The 15,194-nt window shown below is 43.1% G+C and overlaps 1 protein-coding gene across 22 annotated transcripts in view; it reads left to right on the top strand.

The window, feature by feature from the left end:
* The window catches only part of CADPS2 (calcium dependent secretion activator 2), a 452,677-nt gene that overhangs the window by 411,297 nt on the left and 26,186 nt on the right, over nt 1-15,194 (top strand). For 21 of the 22 annotated variants that reach the window (XM_077855972.1, XM_077855984.1, XM_077855983.1 and 18 more), the window contains 3 exons: nt 2,034-2,108; nt 6,440-6,523; nt 6,629-6,661. In XM_077855972.1, the coding sequence (XP_077712098.1) occupies nt 2,034-2,108; nt 6,440-6,523; nt 6,629-6,661 (192 nt within the window). Of the gene's footprint in view, nt 1-884; nt 1,146-2,033; nt 2,109-6,439; nt 6,524-6,628; nt 6,662-15,194 lie in introns of those variants that run through there. The other variant, XR_013356335.1, reaches the window with a different exon arrangement.

The raw sequence follows: 15,194 nt of genomic DNA on the forward strand, positions 1-15,194 counted from the left end.
CAGTTTTATGTCCAGTAGCCTTTTGATGATATTTGATTACTTTTGAGTCAAAAGATGACTCTATGGCAGGGGCGCTCGGCTGGCTCCATCAGCAGATCCTGTGACTCTCGTTCCGGGGTTTGTAAGTGTGAGCCCCATGTTGGGTATAGAGAATAACTCAGCAATAAATCTTTTAAGAAATGAAATATAGACACACACGGAACATATCAAGTATATATTTAAGAACATGGAAGCCCTCAGAGGTCTGGGCGCCTGGGTCCCCGTATGGCCGATAGCACTTTGCAGGAGAGAGAAGTGAGAAGCCCGACGCCTGTATCCCTTTCCTGTTCTCCCCCAAAGAGGAGCCTTGTCTGGTATCTCACTTCCACCTGCTGCACAGACACAAATTTGGAGAGAGAAGGATGTAAAGAGAGAGTAGCAGGGAGGGAGAGCCGGGCACAGCTCGTTGGCATAAGCTCCTGACGCGGGTCAGCTCCCGCTGGCGCTGGGGACCTGCTGGTGCCCTGTCTGCGGGCCTTCCCGGCTGTCTCAACGGGCAGCCAGGGTCTTCAGGCGGTTTCTCTTCTCCTTTGTTTTTCTTTATTTTCCGCCCCTCTTCCTTCTCTCCAGGATGTTGTAAAAAAGCCAAGGGGTCCACACTACTGCGCTAGAAATCCACCCTCTGTGTTTCTGTTGCTTCTGGAGAGCACGGGTTTGAGAACCAGGAAGGCCCTTTTTCAGGAAGACAGACACATAATTCTTCCCTCTAGGAGAAATACATGCCTGGAAAGTTCCATATTCACATGTGTGTGATTAATTTTAGACCACAGATCAACACACACGTGTACGTGCAGAAAAGAAAATTGACGTGCTCCAGAATTATGCTTCCCTTTTTCTTTATGCAGGTAGACGGCCACTTGTAACTGTCAGAGCCTGTGGGGGGATCACGCCCGTGTATTCCAGAGCAGACCTAAGTTGGTGTTTTGTTGTGTATGAAAACTTTGAGACATGTTTTCAGAAGAAAAAAATAGCCTTCAAAAACTTACATCCTAGGAAACCATTCATCCAGCAGCTGTTAAGTTGGTCTAATGTTTATACTGACCTGAGTACTTTTACTCTGTGCATTATGTTAGCTGTTCCAAGAAGCCTTGAACCATCAAGATAGGGTTAGTCTTTACAAGTCACATTTTCTGTGAAGTGGCTATTGGGGACAATCGGCTGTCAGATAAATGCTTCTAAAGCAAGAATTACTGTTTAAATGAATGTGCCTCCACACACCGCAGAAGCCAAAGCTCCTGCTAATTTAAGAATGCAACTCTCCAGTATTCTCTAAAGAAAGCAAAAAAGGAGGCTTTCAGGTTTATTTTAAATACACCTTTTTTATATTTACTTAAAGGCGTCTTTTTCATGAGGAAGCAGTGATAAAACTATGGGGAGTGAGTGCTGCTTCATTATACCTTTTATGGCCTATTAATTTGTTACCATCTATTCACCTTTGTTGATGAAATTTTAATTTTGCCCTTGCTTGAGCATATTGTAAGAATTGTATAAACTGCTGCTCCGTGCGCTGACAAAACGGTCCTTTTAGAGTGAACAATTGGGAGCTCATTTTATTTCTAGAGCACATTTAAAATAACTTATGAATGAGAGTTGTCAGACATGAAATGCTGTATTAATTAAATCTTTTTCTAGTCTTTTTGCTTCTCCAGCTAAACCAACCCTTTAGAAAAATACGCGGCCACCTTAATTATAGAGGAGAAGACAAAAAGTATCCTTCACATTCCTCTGCCTGAATAAGAATAAGAACCCAATTCATCTATATAATAACCCCATTAGCTGCTTAACTCAACAGCGCACATGGGAAAATTTTCAAACCACAATGTAAAAAGTGTTGATTGGGTGGATCGTTTTCAAGGTTTTGTTCTTCTAATGTTCAAAATGATCATTTTAAGTAAATCCGATCTGTCATAACTGGGAGCTTTAAAGCATTTATGACTTAGAACAAAAGTTTTGTGTCCACATCAACTAATGCATCTTTGTCTTTTAACATCCAGCAACAATACCATTCAAAAATAGATGATTTGATTGACAACACCGTAAAAGAAATCATTTCGCTGCTAGTCTCAAAGGTAACGTATTATTTATTCACCTTAAGTCAGATTCGAAAATCATTTTGCTGAGCATGTTTGGGGAAAAAATCTGTCTTCTGTTTCTAAATACCTAATGGAGAAACAGTAGTTTTAAAAATAGCTGCGAGGAAAGTTCATATTCTAAGAAGAGTTCCGAACAAAACATTAACACTCTTTGTCAACAACTTTTGATTTTTTTTTTGTTTGTTTACAATTCATCTCGGCTTTTCTTGCAGCTGTTGGCTTTTAAAAATAACTCTGTCTTCCAGCAAGACTTTATTATTTTACATTTATGTCCTCTTTCTACTTGTCTGTTTGGCTGATTCAAGCAGTCACCAGTCGTTGAGTGTAGCCTGTTTGTTGGGATGCCGTTGGCGAGGCTCTAGAGCTGGTCGCAGGTGGACGGAGGAGGCGGGCAGGCTGCGGTCTGAGGTTCTCCACTCCCAGGGGGCCCCCGCGACTTCCAGCTTGATGCCACACGTATCTGTGACAAACCCCACAGCCTCTAATTGTCTAAGGGATGAAGCATAAATGAATATCCCATTGAATGCCTTAGATGATTTGCCGTCCCACTGAGGTCACAGACTGCCATGAGCGACACTGGAGATCCAGGGCTGCCGGGGAAGAGACAGAGACTGGAACGCAAGACAGAGAGGGGTCCGGGTGGACGCGGTCGGGGGGACGCCCACGGGAGCGGAGAGAGCCCGTGCTCCTGCAAGGCTTGGTCAAAGAACCCCCGTCAGGCTTCATGAAACCATTGGAAGAACGTACGGAAAGCAAAGGAAAAAACACCCCCGATTTAATAAACGAGGGACATGCTGTTTAGAAAAGAAAAAAAACAGGTGCCCAATAAGCATGAAAACGTTAAACCTCATTCACAATTTGAGGAATGAAGAAAAACTACAATGAATATGCCACGTTTTCTAGGAAGTTAGCGTAGGTATTTTTAAACCGACACTTGGGTTTGGAAAAGGTGAGGTGGGACACTCCCGTCTCCCGTCTGCAGGAGTGTAAACTGTCACGGCCTTTCTGGAGAGAGAGAGCTTGGAACTATGTGGAGCACATGAACACCCTCTTACCTAAGAACTATTTTGTGGGTTTTCTCCTGCTCAGAGAGATGCACAAGGTATATATACAATGATAGGGTTGCAATGACTTCTAATGGAAATTTGGAAGCAACTTTAATCTCTAACATGAAGGGAACGGTAAAGTAAATGACGGGGCATCTATATTAAGAAACCATGGTTTCAGAGACTATTCATGATAAAGGAAAGGTTTCCTAATATACTAGTAAGTGGGGGAAAAAAAAAAAAAAGCTTAACATTTTAGAAATGTAAAGTATGACCTGTCTTGGCATCACATTAGGAAAGGACAGGATAGACTCCGAAATGTTGGCAGAGCCGCTCTGGATGGTGCGGTCAGGCTGGAATTTGGAGGCAGGTAGATTCTTTGGGATTTCAGGGGTTCTTTTGTTTTGTTTGTATTTTGCAAATTCTTTGGTAGCAGGTGTTGAGATGGGAAATAGCTACCAAGATGCAGTTAGAACAGCCTCACCCCTCCAGCACGTTCTTGTTCTCGTTACTTCTCCCACCACGAGAATGCCTCCCGCTTCGCCCAAAGTGGAAAGGGAAGAGGCTAATGGGAGACGCGTCCGGCAGGTGGGGGAAAGGCGAACCCCAGGGAGCGGAGCCCCAGGGGGGAGCAGGGGCTTGCAGCACTGCACAGAGGCCGGCCCACGGCACGAGGGTGGAGGTGACACGGGACCGCCCTTGTCTGTGAGTCAGCCGGGGAAGTTTAACCGGGCGGCCCGACCCCATCGTCACGCTGCCCCCGTGCGGGTTGTCTTGTGAGTGGGGGCCTCACGGAAGCCCTTAAATTGCCCCATAGCGCGCAGCTGGTAGAGCCTTAAACAGGCAGCGAGGAAAAGGGACCAGGGCGGGATTTGTGCCGGTGCGGGGAGGGCTGCGTGTCCTCTGCGTTCTCTCCTGGCGAAGGAAAAAACGGAATCTTTTTTTATGTCAAATACATCTGTTAATCGGAAAAATAGTATATTTGACTCAAGTAAGGAAACAGTGTTGTAGAGATCAGTGCTATTCAGTAGAGCTCTCTGTGGTCTAAAACTACCAGCACCATCCAGTGCACGGCCTCCTAGCCACGCGTGCCCACGGCCACTGGAACGGGCCCAGTGCAACCGAGGAACTGAAATTTTAATTTTACTTAATTATATAAGTAATTTTAACTAAAATAGCCTACTGTAGCTAGCTATTATAAATGGGGTTAGCGCCCTTCGCTTCTAAGAGGCTTCCCTCAGAGCTCCCTAGCTCCTTCTGCCGTGTGGAAATGCAGCCAAAAGCCGTCATCTCTGAACCAGGAAGTGGGTTCCCACCAGACACAAATACACCGTCGTCTTGTCGCTGGACTCCCGGCCTCCAGACCTCTGAGGAAAAGACGTCCGCTTCTATGTCACCCAGTCGAGGGCGTGCGGTCCAGCAGCCTCCGGGCTAGTAACGGGGAGACGGAGGGAACCCTGGGTGCCGTGGACTGGCGCAGGGTGCCTGGAAGAGGGACAGATCGCGAGGGGAGGACCGCGGGGCAACACCGGCCCGTGCAGGCCCAGCTGTCTCGGAGATGCGGGCAGGAGGGGGCGGCCAGCGACCCCAGCGGGTGGTTGGGTCTGGAATTCCGAGGAAGCCAATGGAGCCAAGCGATCAACCCGATTATAAGATGTCAACCATTAGGGATGATTCCGTGCGTGGCTGCTACTCTTAGGCAGATGTCCCATAACTGGAAACTCCACGGAGAAATAAAAATCAGCCTTAAAGGGGAAAAAGATAAAGATGCTTCTAGCCCAAAAGGGACTTAGGTATTTTTACTGAGAAAAAAAAAAAAAAGATGACAGCAGGAACGTTCTTGTTCATTGACTTGTAGTTGTGAGCGGTGGGTGATTTTGTGGGTTTTGCTGTTTGTATCCCTTAGGATACCTGACAGCGTGCAGGACTGTCACTCTTCAAAGGTGCGGCTTCGGCCGCAGCCGCGCGGCCCTGTTTCCGTTTCTTACATCATGTTGCACCCGGTGCGGGGGGAGCCCCTGGGGAAGCCTGTGCTCCTCTTGCAGAGACTACTTTGCGGTAATTGACCAGCCACCGAGAGAAGCGGGTCTCCCGTGCGCTCTGGGTGAGCTCGCGGTCACCGGAGACCAATAAGCCGCGTCCCTAGCACTGTTATCACTTTGTTGAAGAAGCTGCTATGTGAACAAAAACCAGCCTTCGTTAATTTCCCTTTTCGTATTTGAAAAACCTTGTCAGGAGTCCCCCTTTGGGAGTTTATAATTTGTCAATAGCGCGTGTTATTTTGGTTCTAAAGAGGAAAGATGTGCGGCGGTAGATTCCTACTGAGTTCTCCTCCTGTCTTAGTATTTCCACTCGATGACCTCTAACTCCCCACACCCTTGGTCATAGGATGCGTACACGTCTTAGCTGTAACTTCATAGAGGAAATGAACTTGTAGAAACGTAAAGCACTCGTGAGATGAATTTTAAATCCGTAACACTCACGGGGCGTGGGCGCACGCACAGTGGTAACCGTGGAGGGCCCCGTGGGCGTCGTGCTGGCCCGAGCTCCCACAGTGGTCAGTGTTGGAATCAGGATCTAGAACCTCGGTCTCGGGCTCTTTCCCTTGCAGCCTGCAGCACGTTCGTCTGTTTTCTCTCCAACTGCTTCGTAAGCTTCTGAGAGCAGATTTGATCCCTGTGTGTCTAGTTAGAGCCTCTCGGTAAAGGCCCGGCGCCTACTGTCGGGCTTCCCTGCAGTGTCACAGGAGCATCGAATGTCACACATTCCTCCTGTTACCTGGTCACTTTTATTCAACTTCTTCAATAGATAGAAATGATAGATAGATAGATAGATAGATAGATAGATAGATAGATAGATAGATAGATAGATAGAGAAGGTCAGGGAATGGCCAACTATGAGAGAAAGGAACTTGAGGAAGCTTGACCATCATTGCTTCTAAACATCAGTACTGAGGTTAGCCTCGGGAACTTCAACTTCTTTATTAAAGGTTTAAAATAACTCATGTGTTCTGTGAAAAGGCTGCTATTACATATTATTTTTTTATCTTAAAAAAAATTTTTTGTGTGTGTATTATTTCCAGCAGTGGAAAAGGGCCGTAGGGCTCATCTTCACATGAAACAGTGAACCTTACAAGTCAGCCCTCCGCTGCTGTCACTTTGTTCATTGTGGATTTTTGTGCTGTGGGGGAAGTTGGTCCAGAAATTATTCCCCCTGTTATTAATTTGTAATATTCTAAATACTCACTATAAATGATTACAGTTTGTTTCAGTGTTGGAAGGGGTGTTATCCAAGCTGTCAAGATACGATGAAGGCACTTTCTTTTCATCCATCCTGTCATTCACTGTAAGTATTTGAATGAGTTCTCTTCTGCTGTCTTTTGACTGCTGTCATAGTGCTTATCTAGCAGTTAAGAAAATAATTCTCATAATTATCTCTTTTCCACTTAAGGTGAAAGCAGCTGCAAAATACGTTGATGTTCCAGTAAGTATTTTTTATTTGCTTTTAAAAACTGTGTGTGTGTGTGTGTGTGTGTGTAACTCTATCTTAAATAATTACGGTTTACCACAGATTTATTTCAGATCTTTAAAGCAGTGAGTGCCATTCCCTCGGGGAGCAGTTTATTTTCCTTAAGCAAGTGCTAACTCTCATAACAAGGCTTGACATGGTGATTTCAGTGTCCTTTCTCCACTTTAACTCAGGAACTCTCGTGGAGATCAAGTCACTATGAGAACATGTCAGCTCGGGTGGTTCTAATACTCCAGGACTGGGTACAAAATGCCTCAGACCATTTACAGAAAAATGCTTACTGTCTCTTCGCTTTATATGAAAGCTGTGCCAGGTTTCTCATAGGAGTTAAAGTAACAATAGAGATGAACCAGTTAAATCAAAGAACTAGTTTTCTCTCTCTCTTTTTTTTTAAAGATTTTATTTATCCATGAGAGACACACACAGAGAGAGGCAGAGACACAGGCAGAGGGAGAAGCAGGCTCCATGCAGGAAGCCCAATGGCGGGACTCGATCCCAAGACCCTGGGGTCACAGCCTGGGCTGAAGGCAGACGCTCAACCACTGAGCCACTCAGGTGCCCCAAATAACTAGTTTTCTAAATAAAAATGTAGTATGAATCAATATTCACTTATTTTAAACACTTGGCATTTTGCAGAATTCTTGGGAAATAATTTGTAACCTGTAAATCTGTTCAAAGATTAAGATACCATGAGCTACCATTAGAAAATTCACAGGACAAATATAATCAACAAGTTACATTTGTAACTTACATTACAATTATAAAATGTGTTACACTTAACATATTTTAAATTGATAATCCTAAGCAATTACGTTTTGCCTTCATCCTATTATGACATATGTATGATCAAGGCCTATTATGTTCTGTTTAATCATGTATCTTGGCATATGTATCGCTTTGCAAAGAATTTGAGCACAATGAAAATAAAATTTACAAATTGAAACTAAATGGAATATAAGTCAGGCAACCTGGGTGGCTCAGTAGTTTAGCACCACCTTAGGCCCAGGACGTGACCCCGGGGTCCTGGGATCGAGTCCCACGTCAAGGTCCCTGTGTGGAGCCTGCTTCTCCCTCTGCCTGGGTCTCTACCTCTCTGTCTCTCATGAATAAATAAATAAAATCTATAAATAAATACATACATACATAAAATGGAATATAAGTAAATGAAATATAAATAAATAAATAAAAATAATAAATAGATAGATAAATAAATAAATAAATAAATAAATAAATAAATAAATAAATAAATAAATGGAATATAAGTCATCTTATCTTTGCTTGAGATTGTGCTTGGGTAGCATCACATCTAGCTTGTCATTATGAACGTTAGTGGTTTAGGGACTGGCAAGCTCTGTATACCAGTTGTAGATGGCTCTTATTTTTTTTTAATGTTATTTAAGTTCAATTAACATATAATGTAGTATTGGTTTCAGAGGTAGAGGTCAGTGACTCATCAGCCTGTGTAACACCCAGTGCTCATCACGTGCCCCTCCACGACCCTCAGTTTTGTTTCCTATGGTTAAGAGTCCCTGGGATCCCTGGGTGGCGCAGCGGTTTAGCGCCTGCCTTTGGCCCAGGGCGTGATCCTGGAGACCCGGGATCGAATCCCACGTCGGGCTCCCGGTGCTTGGAGCCTGCTTCTCCCTCTGCCTGTGTCTCTGCCTCTCTCTCTCTCTGTGTGACTATCATAAAAAAAAAAAAGAGTCCCTTATGGCTTGTCTCCTCTCTGACTTTATCTTGCTTTATGTTTTCCTCTCTTCCCCTATGATCCTCTGCTTTGTTTCTTAAATTCCACATATGAGTAGGATCATATGATAGTCTTTCTCTGATTGACCTATTTCGCTCAGCATAATATCCTCTAGTTCCATCCACGTCATTGCAAATGGCAAGAAAACTCTTTCTATGGCTGAATAGTATTCCATTGTCCGTGTAGACCACGTCTTTATCCATCATCTGTGGATGCACATCCGACCTCATTCCATAGTTTGCCTATTGTGGACATTGCTGATATAAAACATTGGGGTGCAGGTGCCCCTTTGGATCAGTACATTTGGATCTTTGGGAAAAATACCCCGTAGTGAAATTGCTGGATCATAGGGTAGCTCTATTTCAACTTCTTGAGGACCCTCCATACTGTTCTCCGCAGTGGCTCCACCAGCCTGCATTCCCACCAGCAGTGCAAGAGGGTTCCCCTTTCTCCCCATCTTCACCAACATCTGTTGTTTCCTGACTTACTCATTTTAGCCATTCTGACAGGTGTGAGGTGGGATCTCCCTGTGGTTACTTCCCTGATGCCGAGTGATGTTGAGCATCTTTTCATGTATCTGTTGGCCATTTGTATGTCTTCTTTGGAGAAATGTCCGTTCACGTCTTCTTAAATGGCTCTTATTTTTACTGTGGACTGAATAACCCCCAGATTTACTGCTGCCATAATTATTATAAATGAATATTTTAAACCTTTTTTTCATAATGGTAAGTGTACTCTTTAATCCCCAAACCCTACTTCCCCTGTCCCCCCACCCACCCACTTAACTCCCCTCTGGTAACAATCAGTTTGTTTCCTGTAGTTAAGAGTATAAATGGATATTTTTTAAGGAAAAGGCTATGGATTTTCCCAGCTCTGCATAGAGTTTCTTTGGAACAAGGCTTTTTTATTTCACAAATGATTCCCAAAGAATTCTTGGTGTCCTCTTTGTCTTGTACCTAAGAATCAGAAAATCAGCACTGGGCAATAAGCAGAAATAATCACATGTATAGGGTCTTGCAAAAGAACAGCACAACAGAGAGAAAGGAAAAATTAAGGAGAATTTATATTCCCTATCTTAAGACAAATAATCGTAGGAACATGTGAAATTCCTTGAAATTCCTAACATGCTTTAGAATACAGCTTTGTTTTTATTTTGAATTAAAAATGGAATGGGATACCATAATTATTTCTGTTCTTAGGGCTTTTGAAGTTTTTTTTTTTAAGACTTTAATCTATTTTTTAGAGAGAGAGAGTACGAGTGGAAGGGGCAGAGGAGAGGGGAGGAGAATCTCAAGCAGACTCCACTGAGCAGAGGAGCCCCACCCAGGGCTCAGTCTCATGACCTGAGCCAAAACCACGAGGTGGATGCTTAGCCGACTGTGCCACCCAGGCGCCCCACGGCTTTCGAGGTTCTTAATTTGACCTTGTGCTAGATCTGTCAGACCTTACAGAACTTGAGAGTTGAAAGATAGAGAAAGCGGTTCATTCATCCTCCGCCTCATTGCAGAAACCGCCCTCCCTTCATACCCCTCACAGAGATTCATTCAGGCTCCGTGAATTTTTTTGGTGATTGCAGGCTTATGTCTAATGAACTGAAGATCTGCACCTCTGTGAATTCTTCCTTGATTCTAAACCCTCTTCTGCATGATAGCCCTTCAAATAGTTGATGATAATAAGTCATGCCTCCTCTTCCCAAAGGATGTGGTGGCTGGTCAAAGGGATATATCGTCGGAGGAATTGTTACTGTCTCTATTAGACGTCTTCAGTGTCTTCACTGAACTCACTATTTATTTAACACCAAGTGCTAGGCTCTGGGCTTACGTGATTAACAATATACATTGACTGCCCGCAAGCCAGTCCGTGTCTAGGATGAAAGAGGTAGAGAAACAGACGTACGTTAAAGCAGCCACAACAACTGGACCCAGGCTCTTTATCGTGCCAGTAACTCGTCGCTCCCTCGAGGGATTCGCATGCCAGTGTCAGTATTAAATCAAGCTGCCCCCCTGCTCCAGCAGAGGATGCTAAATCATAGAGTCTGGCCCTGGGAGATTAGTAAGGGAGGACTTCCTCCCTCGGATCTGGACATTACACCTCAATCACTGATGCCGGTGAATATCAACGTCAAAAGCTGTAAGTTGCTGTTAACTCTTACTGTTTTTTATGCTAAAACTCCAACAAGGTGGAGTTTTACACCTCTCTAAAGCAGTCTTTTAAGGAGAAACTCATGAGAAAGAAGAACACAAAAAGGTAACAAAAAGGTTCATCAGTCACAAAAAGGTAACTCAAGACTGATCAAAAACCTACCAGCAAAATGCAAACTATCAAACTTCTAGAAGAAAGCATAAGAGAAAATATAGGTGGTCTTGGATTTGATGATGAGGTTTTAGGTGCAACAACACCGAAAACATCCATGAGAGAAAAACAATGTAAATTGGACTTAATAATGAACTACTCTGCACTGTTAAGAGAATGAAAAGACACCCCTACACACCCATTAGTGTGGCTGAAATTTAAATTAAAAAAAAATGACAATAGCAAGATGTTAACAAGGATGCAGAGCGACAGGGACCCTCATTCATTGCTGGTGTAAATATAATATGGTACAACTACTTTACGAGACCGGCAGTTTCTTACAAAGCTAGTCTAACCATGCAGCCCACCCACTGCATCTCTAGGTATTTATCCAACCGCTTTGAAAGTGAACATCCACACCAAAACTGCACACAGATGTCCCTACCGACCTTACCCGTAATCACCAAAACTTGGAAGCAACCAAAATGTCCTTCAATAGATGAATGAGACAAGGGGAATATTATCCAGGGAGAGAGAGAGCCTGCAGTGGGGATGGGCAGAGGAAGAGGGAGAGAGACACCCAACGGAGCACGCCCAGGGCGCTCCACCGCCAGAGATCAGACCCCGGCCAAAACCAAGACCTGACGGTCTGACCGCCTGAGCCACCAGGTGCCCCGTGTCAGAGGTGACTTTTGAAGGTACAGTCAGGGGCACCTGGCTATGTCGGTAGAGCTTGTGACTCTTGATCTTGGGGTTGTGAGTTTAACCCCCGCATCGGGTGTAGCAATTACTTTAAAAAAAAAAAAAAAAAAAAGGTTCATTAGTGCCCATTGGTGATGGTTAACAGTTGAATAAAGGCTTTCTTTAAAATTAAAAATAATGATGTAGTCGGTCAGTTTTACAGTATTTTCCCTCCTTCCTTTGCATCAAGATACTATTTATTTCTTAGATGAGGCCACTTGAATACTCAATGCTTTACGTCAGGATAAGAGCCGGGAAGAATCCAGAGAATGGAGCACTGCCCGCAGGGACATAGTGCCCTGGAGGGAGGGCTGCACAGCAGGACCGGATTACAGTCCCCGCTGTAGGGGCGCGGAGCTTGCCCGCTGCCCTGCCCAGATGAGCATTTTGCTTCTCTCCTCTTCTTTTGTTTTCTCTGTTGTCTGTTTTGTCTGGCTGGCTCTTCCCTTACGAAGGAAATCCCGGGACCGCTGCTGGACTTCTGACATCCCAACATCCTCAAGGCCCCTTGAGGCCAAAATCTGAAATGTTCCCAATTGGGACTGAATAAATCGGTCCCAGTCAATCTCACTTTTAAAAGCTAAATTAAATAATACCCACGGCATTTTAATTTCACGTCTTCAAGTCCTCCGTGTAGTTTGTAGGGTTGACATCATAACACCTGTAGACAGACCAGAGAGAGGTGAGCGAACATGTTTATAAACTGTGGGATCAAAAACCTTCACCTTGGGCAGCCCGGGTGGCTCAGCGGTTTAGCGCCGCCTTCAGCCCAGGACCTGATCCTGGAGACCCCGGATGGAGTCCGTCGGGCTCCCTGAGTGGAGCCTGCTTCTCCCTCTGCCTGGGTCTCTGCCTCTCTCTCTCTCTGTCACTCATGAATAAATAGTCTTAAAAAAAAAATCTTCACATCATAATCATTACTTATGAAAATGAGAGTGTAAAGGAATTACGTGCTTCACATATTAGCACTTTCCTTGCTCGGTAGTCCTGTATCAGCACCTGTCCCTCCGAACTCTGAGATGTTAGTCATCCTTATTACAGAAATAGCAAGAGAAATACCGGAAGCTCATAGTGTCAAATGGGCAAGACATGACGGGATTAACCTTGAGCCCATAAATCTCAGTTCAAAGTCCACCTGCCTCTTTTCCTGGAGTATTTCAGGCTAAGGTTTTAAACCATTATTCAGTATCCCTTTTCATATTTAAAATAACCTCCTCTTTGGAAGGATTTTTTTTTTCCACGACTATACGACAAAATATTTGTACGTGCAAATGCTTACACCTGTGAGTAACCACATATCACTGCGTAGAAGAAATCCTGTGAAGCATCCATGTGAGTTTAAGAGTGAAAACATTATGACTCCGTGAGGTCTCAGTATTAATCACAGCAGATTCTGGTATGATATACTCTGGTAGCATTAGGGTAGGAACCTGCTCTCTACTAATTATGTTCATGGGGAGCAGACCCGAGATCGAGATCGTTATCCAGAGCAAGAGGAGGAATGGAAGTCTCTCCCTTAGAAATGTGGGATTGAAGGAGGTGTGCATACGGGAAACAGGCGTGTCCCAAGTCTAATAGATGTTTTCCAGGGGGTGTGGGTGACATTGTCTTTAAACCTGAATTTTCTGCCTTCCAATTGGGAGTCAAAATGTATAACAGTGTTAATGGAATACTGCTGAATTTAAGAGAAAGGTAATTCTGGCCACTTCACTGCTTGAAATCATAGTGTAGAGGGTTTTATGGGTTTTTTGTTTGTTTGTTTTAAGAACATTGAGATTTTTTTGTCATTGTTTCAAAAAAGTCAGATACACTATTATTAGAAAATCTTGAAAAAATGTATATCCTTGTGATGTTTTTGTTGTTCACATTTCTCCCCCCCTCCCCCCACTTTTATGAATTATTCCTCTTCCCCGGCTTATGTAATACCTAAGACAGGGTAAATCTAGTTTGAAGACTTTACTTCCATTTGTTTCCTTTTGCTTTTCTATGTGAATACAATATAATCATTCCACTTGTACGGAATTGGTAAAAGATATATTTTCACAACAAAATCATCATGGGTATGCTCAAACCTATTTAAGTTTTCGAGGATCTAGAATTTATTTAGCCTACTCTAAATGCTTTTGAAAAGCTTAACTTTAAGAACATTTTCGCTCAGATGTAAAATTATAGAAATTGCTGCATGAATGCCAAGGTAATAAAGAGTATATTACACAGTGAAAGAAAGCTATATAGTATTGTTAATAATACCTGGATAAGTCATATGTTTGTAGAATTATGTCCTGCGGTCCCTGGTGATCAATTACAGACTACTTCTGAATCTGAAATGCTGGAGCTGAGATAATAAAAATTCCTCCTATTACAATTTCAAACTGAGGAGACCTGTGATTGTTTGAAATCTCAGAAGATCCATATGTGCAAATTATCGGAAATCAGGATATCAAAGTTCCACTCTTTTGTAGGTTCTGTAGGTTCCAAGCTTTTGTAGGTTCTGAGAAGTATACTTTCAAATTAAGTCAATTATACTGTAGCTTCTGGTTCATCTTTGAGGCTGGAATAGTTTATTTCAAAATTTGTCTCCTTGTTAACTAGACACCATGACAGTGTTTGCATAGTGTGTTGTTAACCTCCCGTGGAAGGTTAAGCGGCTTCTTCTGCATCTAAATCCGTTGCTGTGGAAAATGACTTCAGCATTGCACACACCTCCCCGTGAATAGGGGACTGAAGACGTGCACCTGTGGGATTAGGTGTAGCAGCAGGAAGTAAGAGCATTTGCAGCGTATAATTAGCAAGGAATTTTTTTTTCTCTCTTTCTAAACAGCATTTTCATCTCACTAGGTTAACCAGTGATTAATGCTTGAAAAAAAACTTGCTGGAGCTTACACCCTTGCTTAAACTTATTTGCTCACTGGTTTTCAATTACTTACGCAGCCGAAGTCAAGAGGCACTCTCTTTACCATACTTCATGTTCTTCCACATTTATTGATTCCTTTATGATCATAGAGGAATTTTTTAGGTATTTGTGTCCTTTTATTAGGACTTCGTTAGTCGAATTTTGTTCTTTTTTGAATCAAATTAGAATTCGAGAACTCCTGTTTTGCGTTAGAGAGCACTGCCCTGATAAGATGGAGAAGTTAGTGCCCAGTGAACCAAGGATCTCAGAGATTTAAATGGGGGGATGAAAAAAAGCATTGACTCTCAGTGGTATTTAATGCATAGCGTGCTTGCTATGTGGATTTTAAATGTTCTTTCCTCAATTTTGTTAAGAAAACTGCGATTACCAGTATAGAAGAGATTTCTAAACATAGCTCTGTAGAACACAACATTCTTGATTAAAAACTCATCCAAAGCCACAGTTTTTGAAGTTTAGCAGACGTCTCCTTTGGAAGGGTAGTGGACGCCCTCCTGTACCAGCATGTGTAGGAATTCCTTGTCTCCGCCTGGCAGCCTCGAGCATCCCATTCGTTTACACACCAAAACAAAACAAAACAAAAACTTAACAGCGTGTTCAGTTTTTACTTTTTAACAAAACCTCATTTCCTAATAAGGTACCGTATAATGATGAAGTTAAATGCATAACATGTAATAATAGAATTAGATGCAGTGACTTCCAAAGTATGTAAATTTTACTGCCATAAAACAGAGTCTTTGCACAAAGGAGCACTGAACCAGTGATAATGTCTTCTATCCAAACACATTTGTACTGTA

The sequence above is a fragment of the Canis aureus genome, chromosome 18 (genome assembly GCF_053574225.1).
Source record: "Canis aureus isolate CA01 chromosome 18, VMU_Caureus_v.1.0, whole genome shotgun sequence".
NCBI lineage: Eukaryota > Metazoa > Chordata > Mammalia > Carnivora > Canidae > Canis > Canis aureus.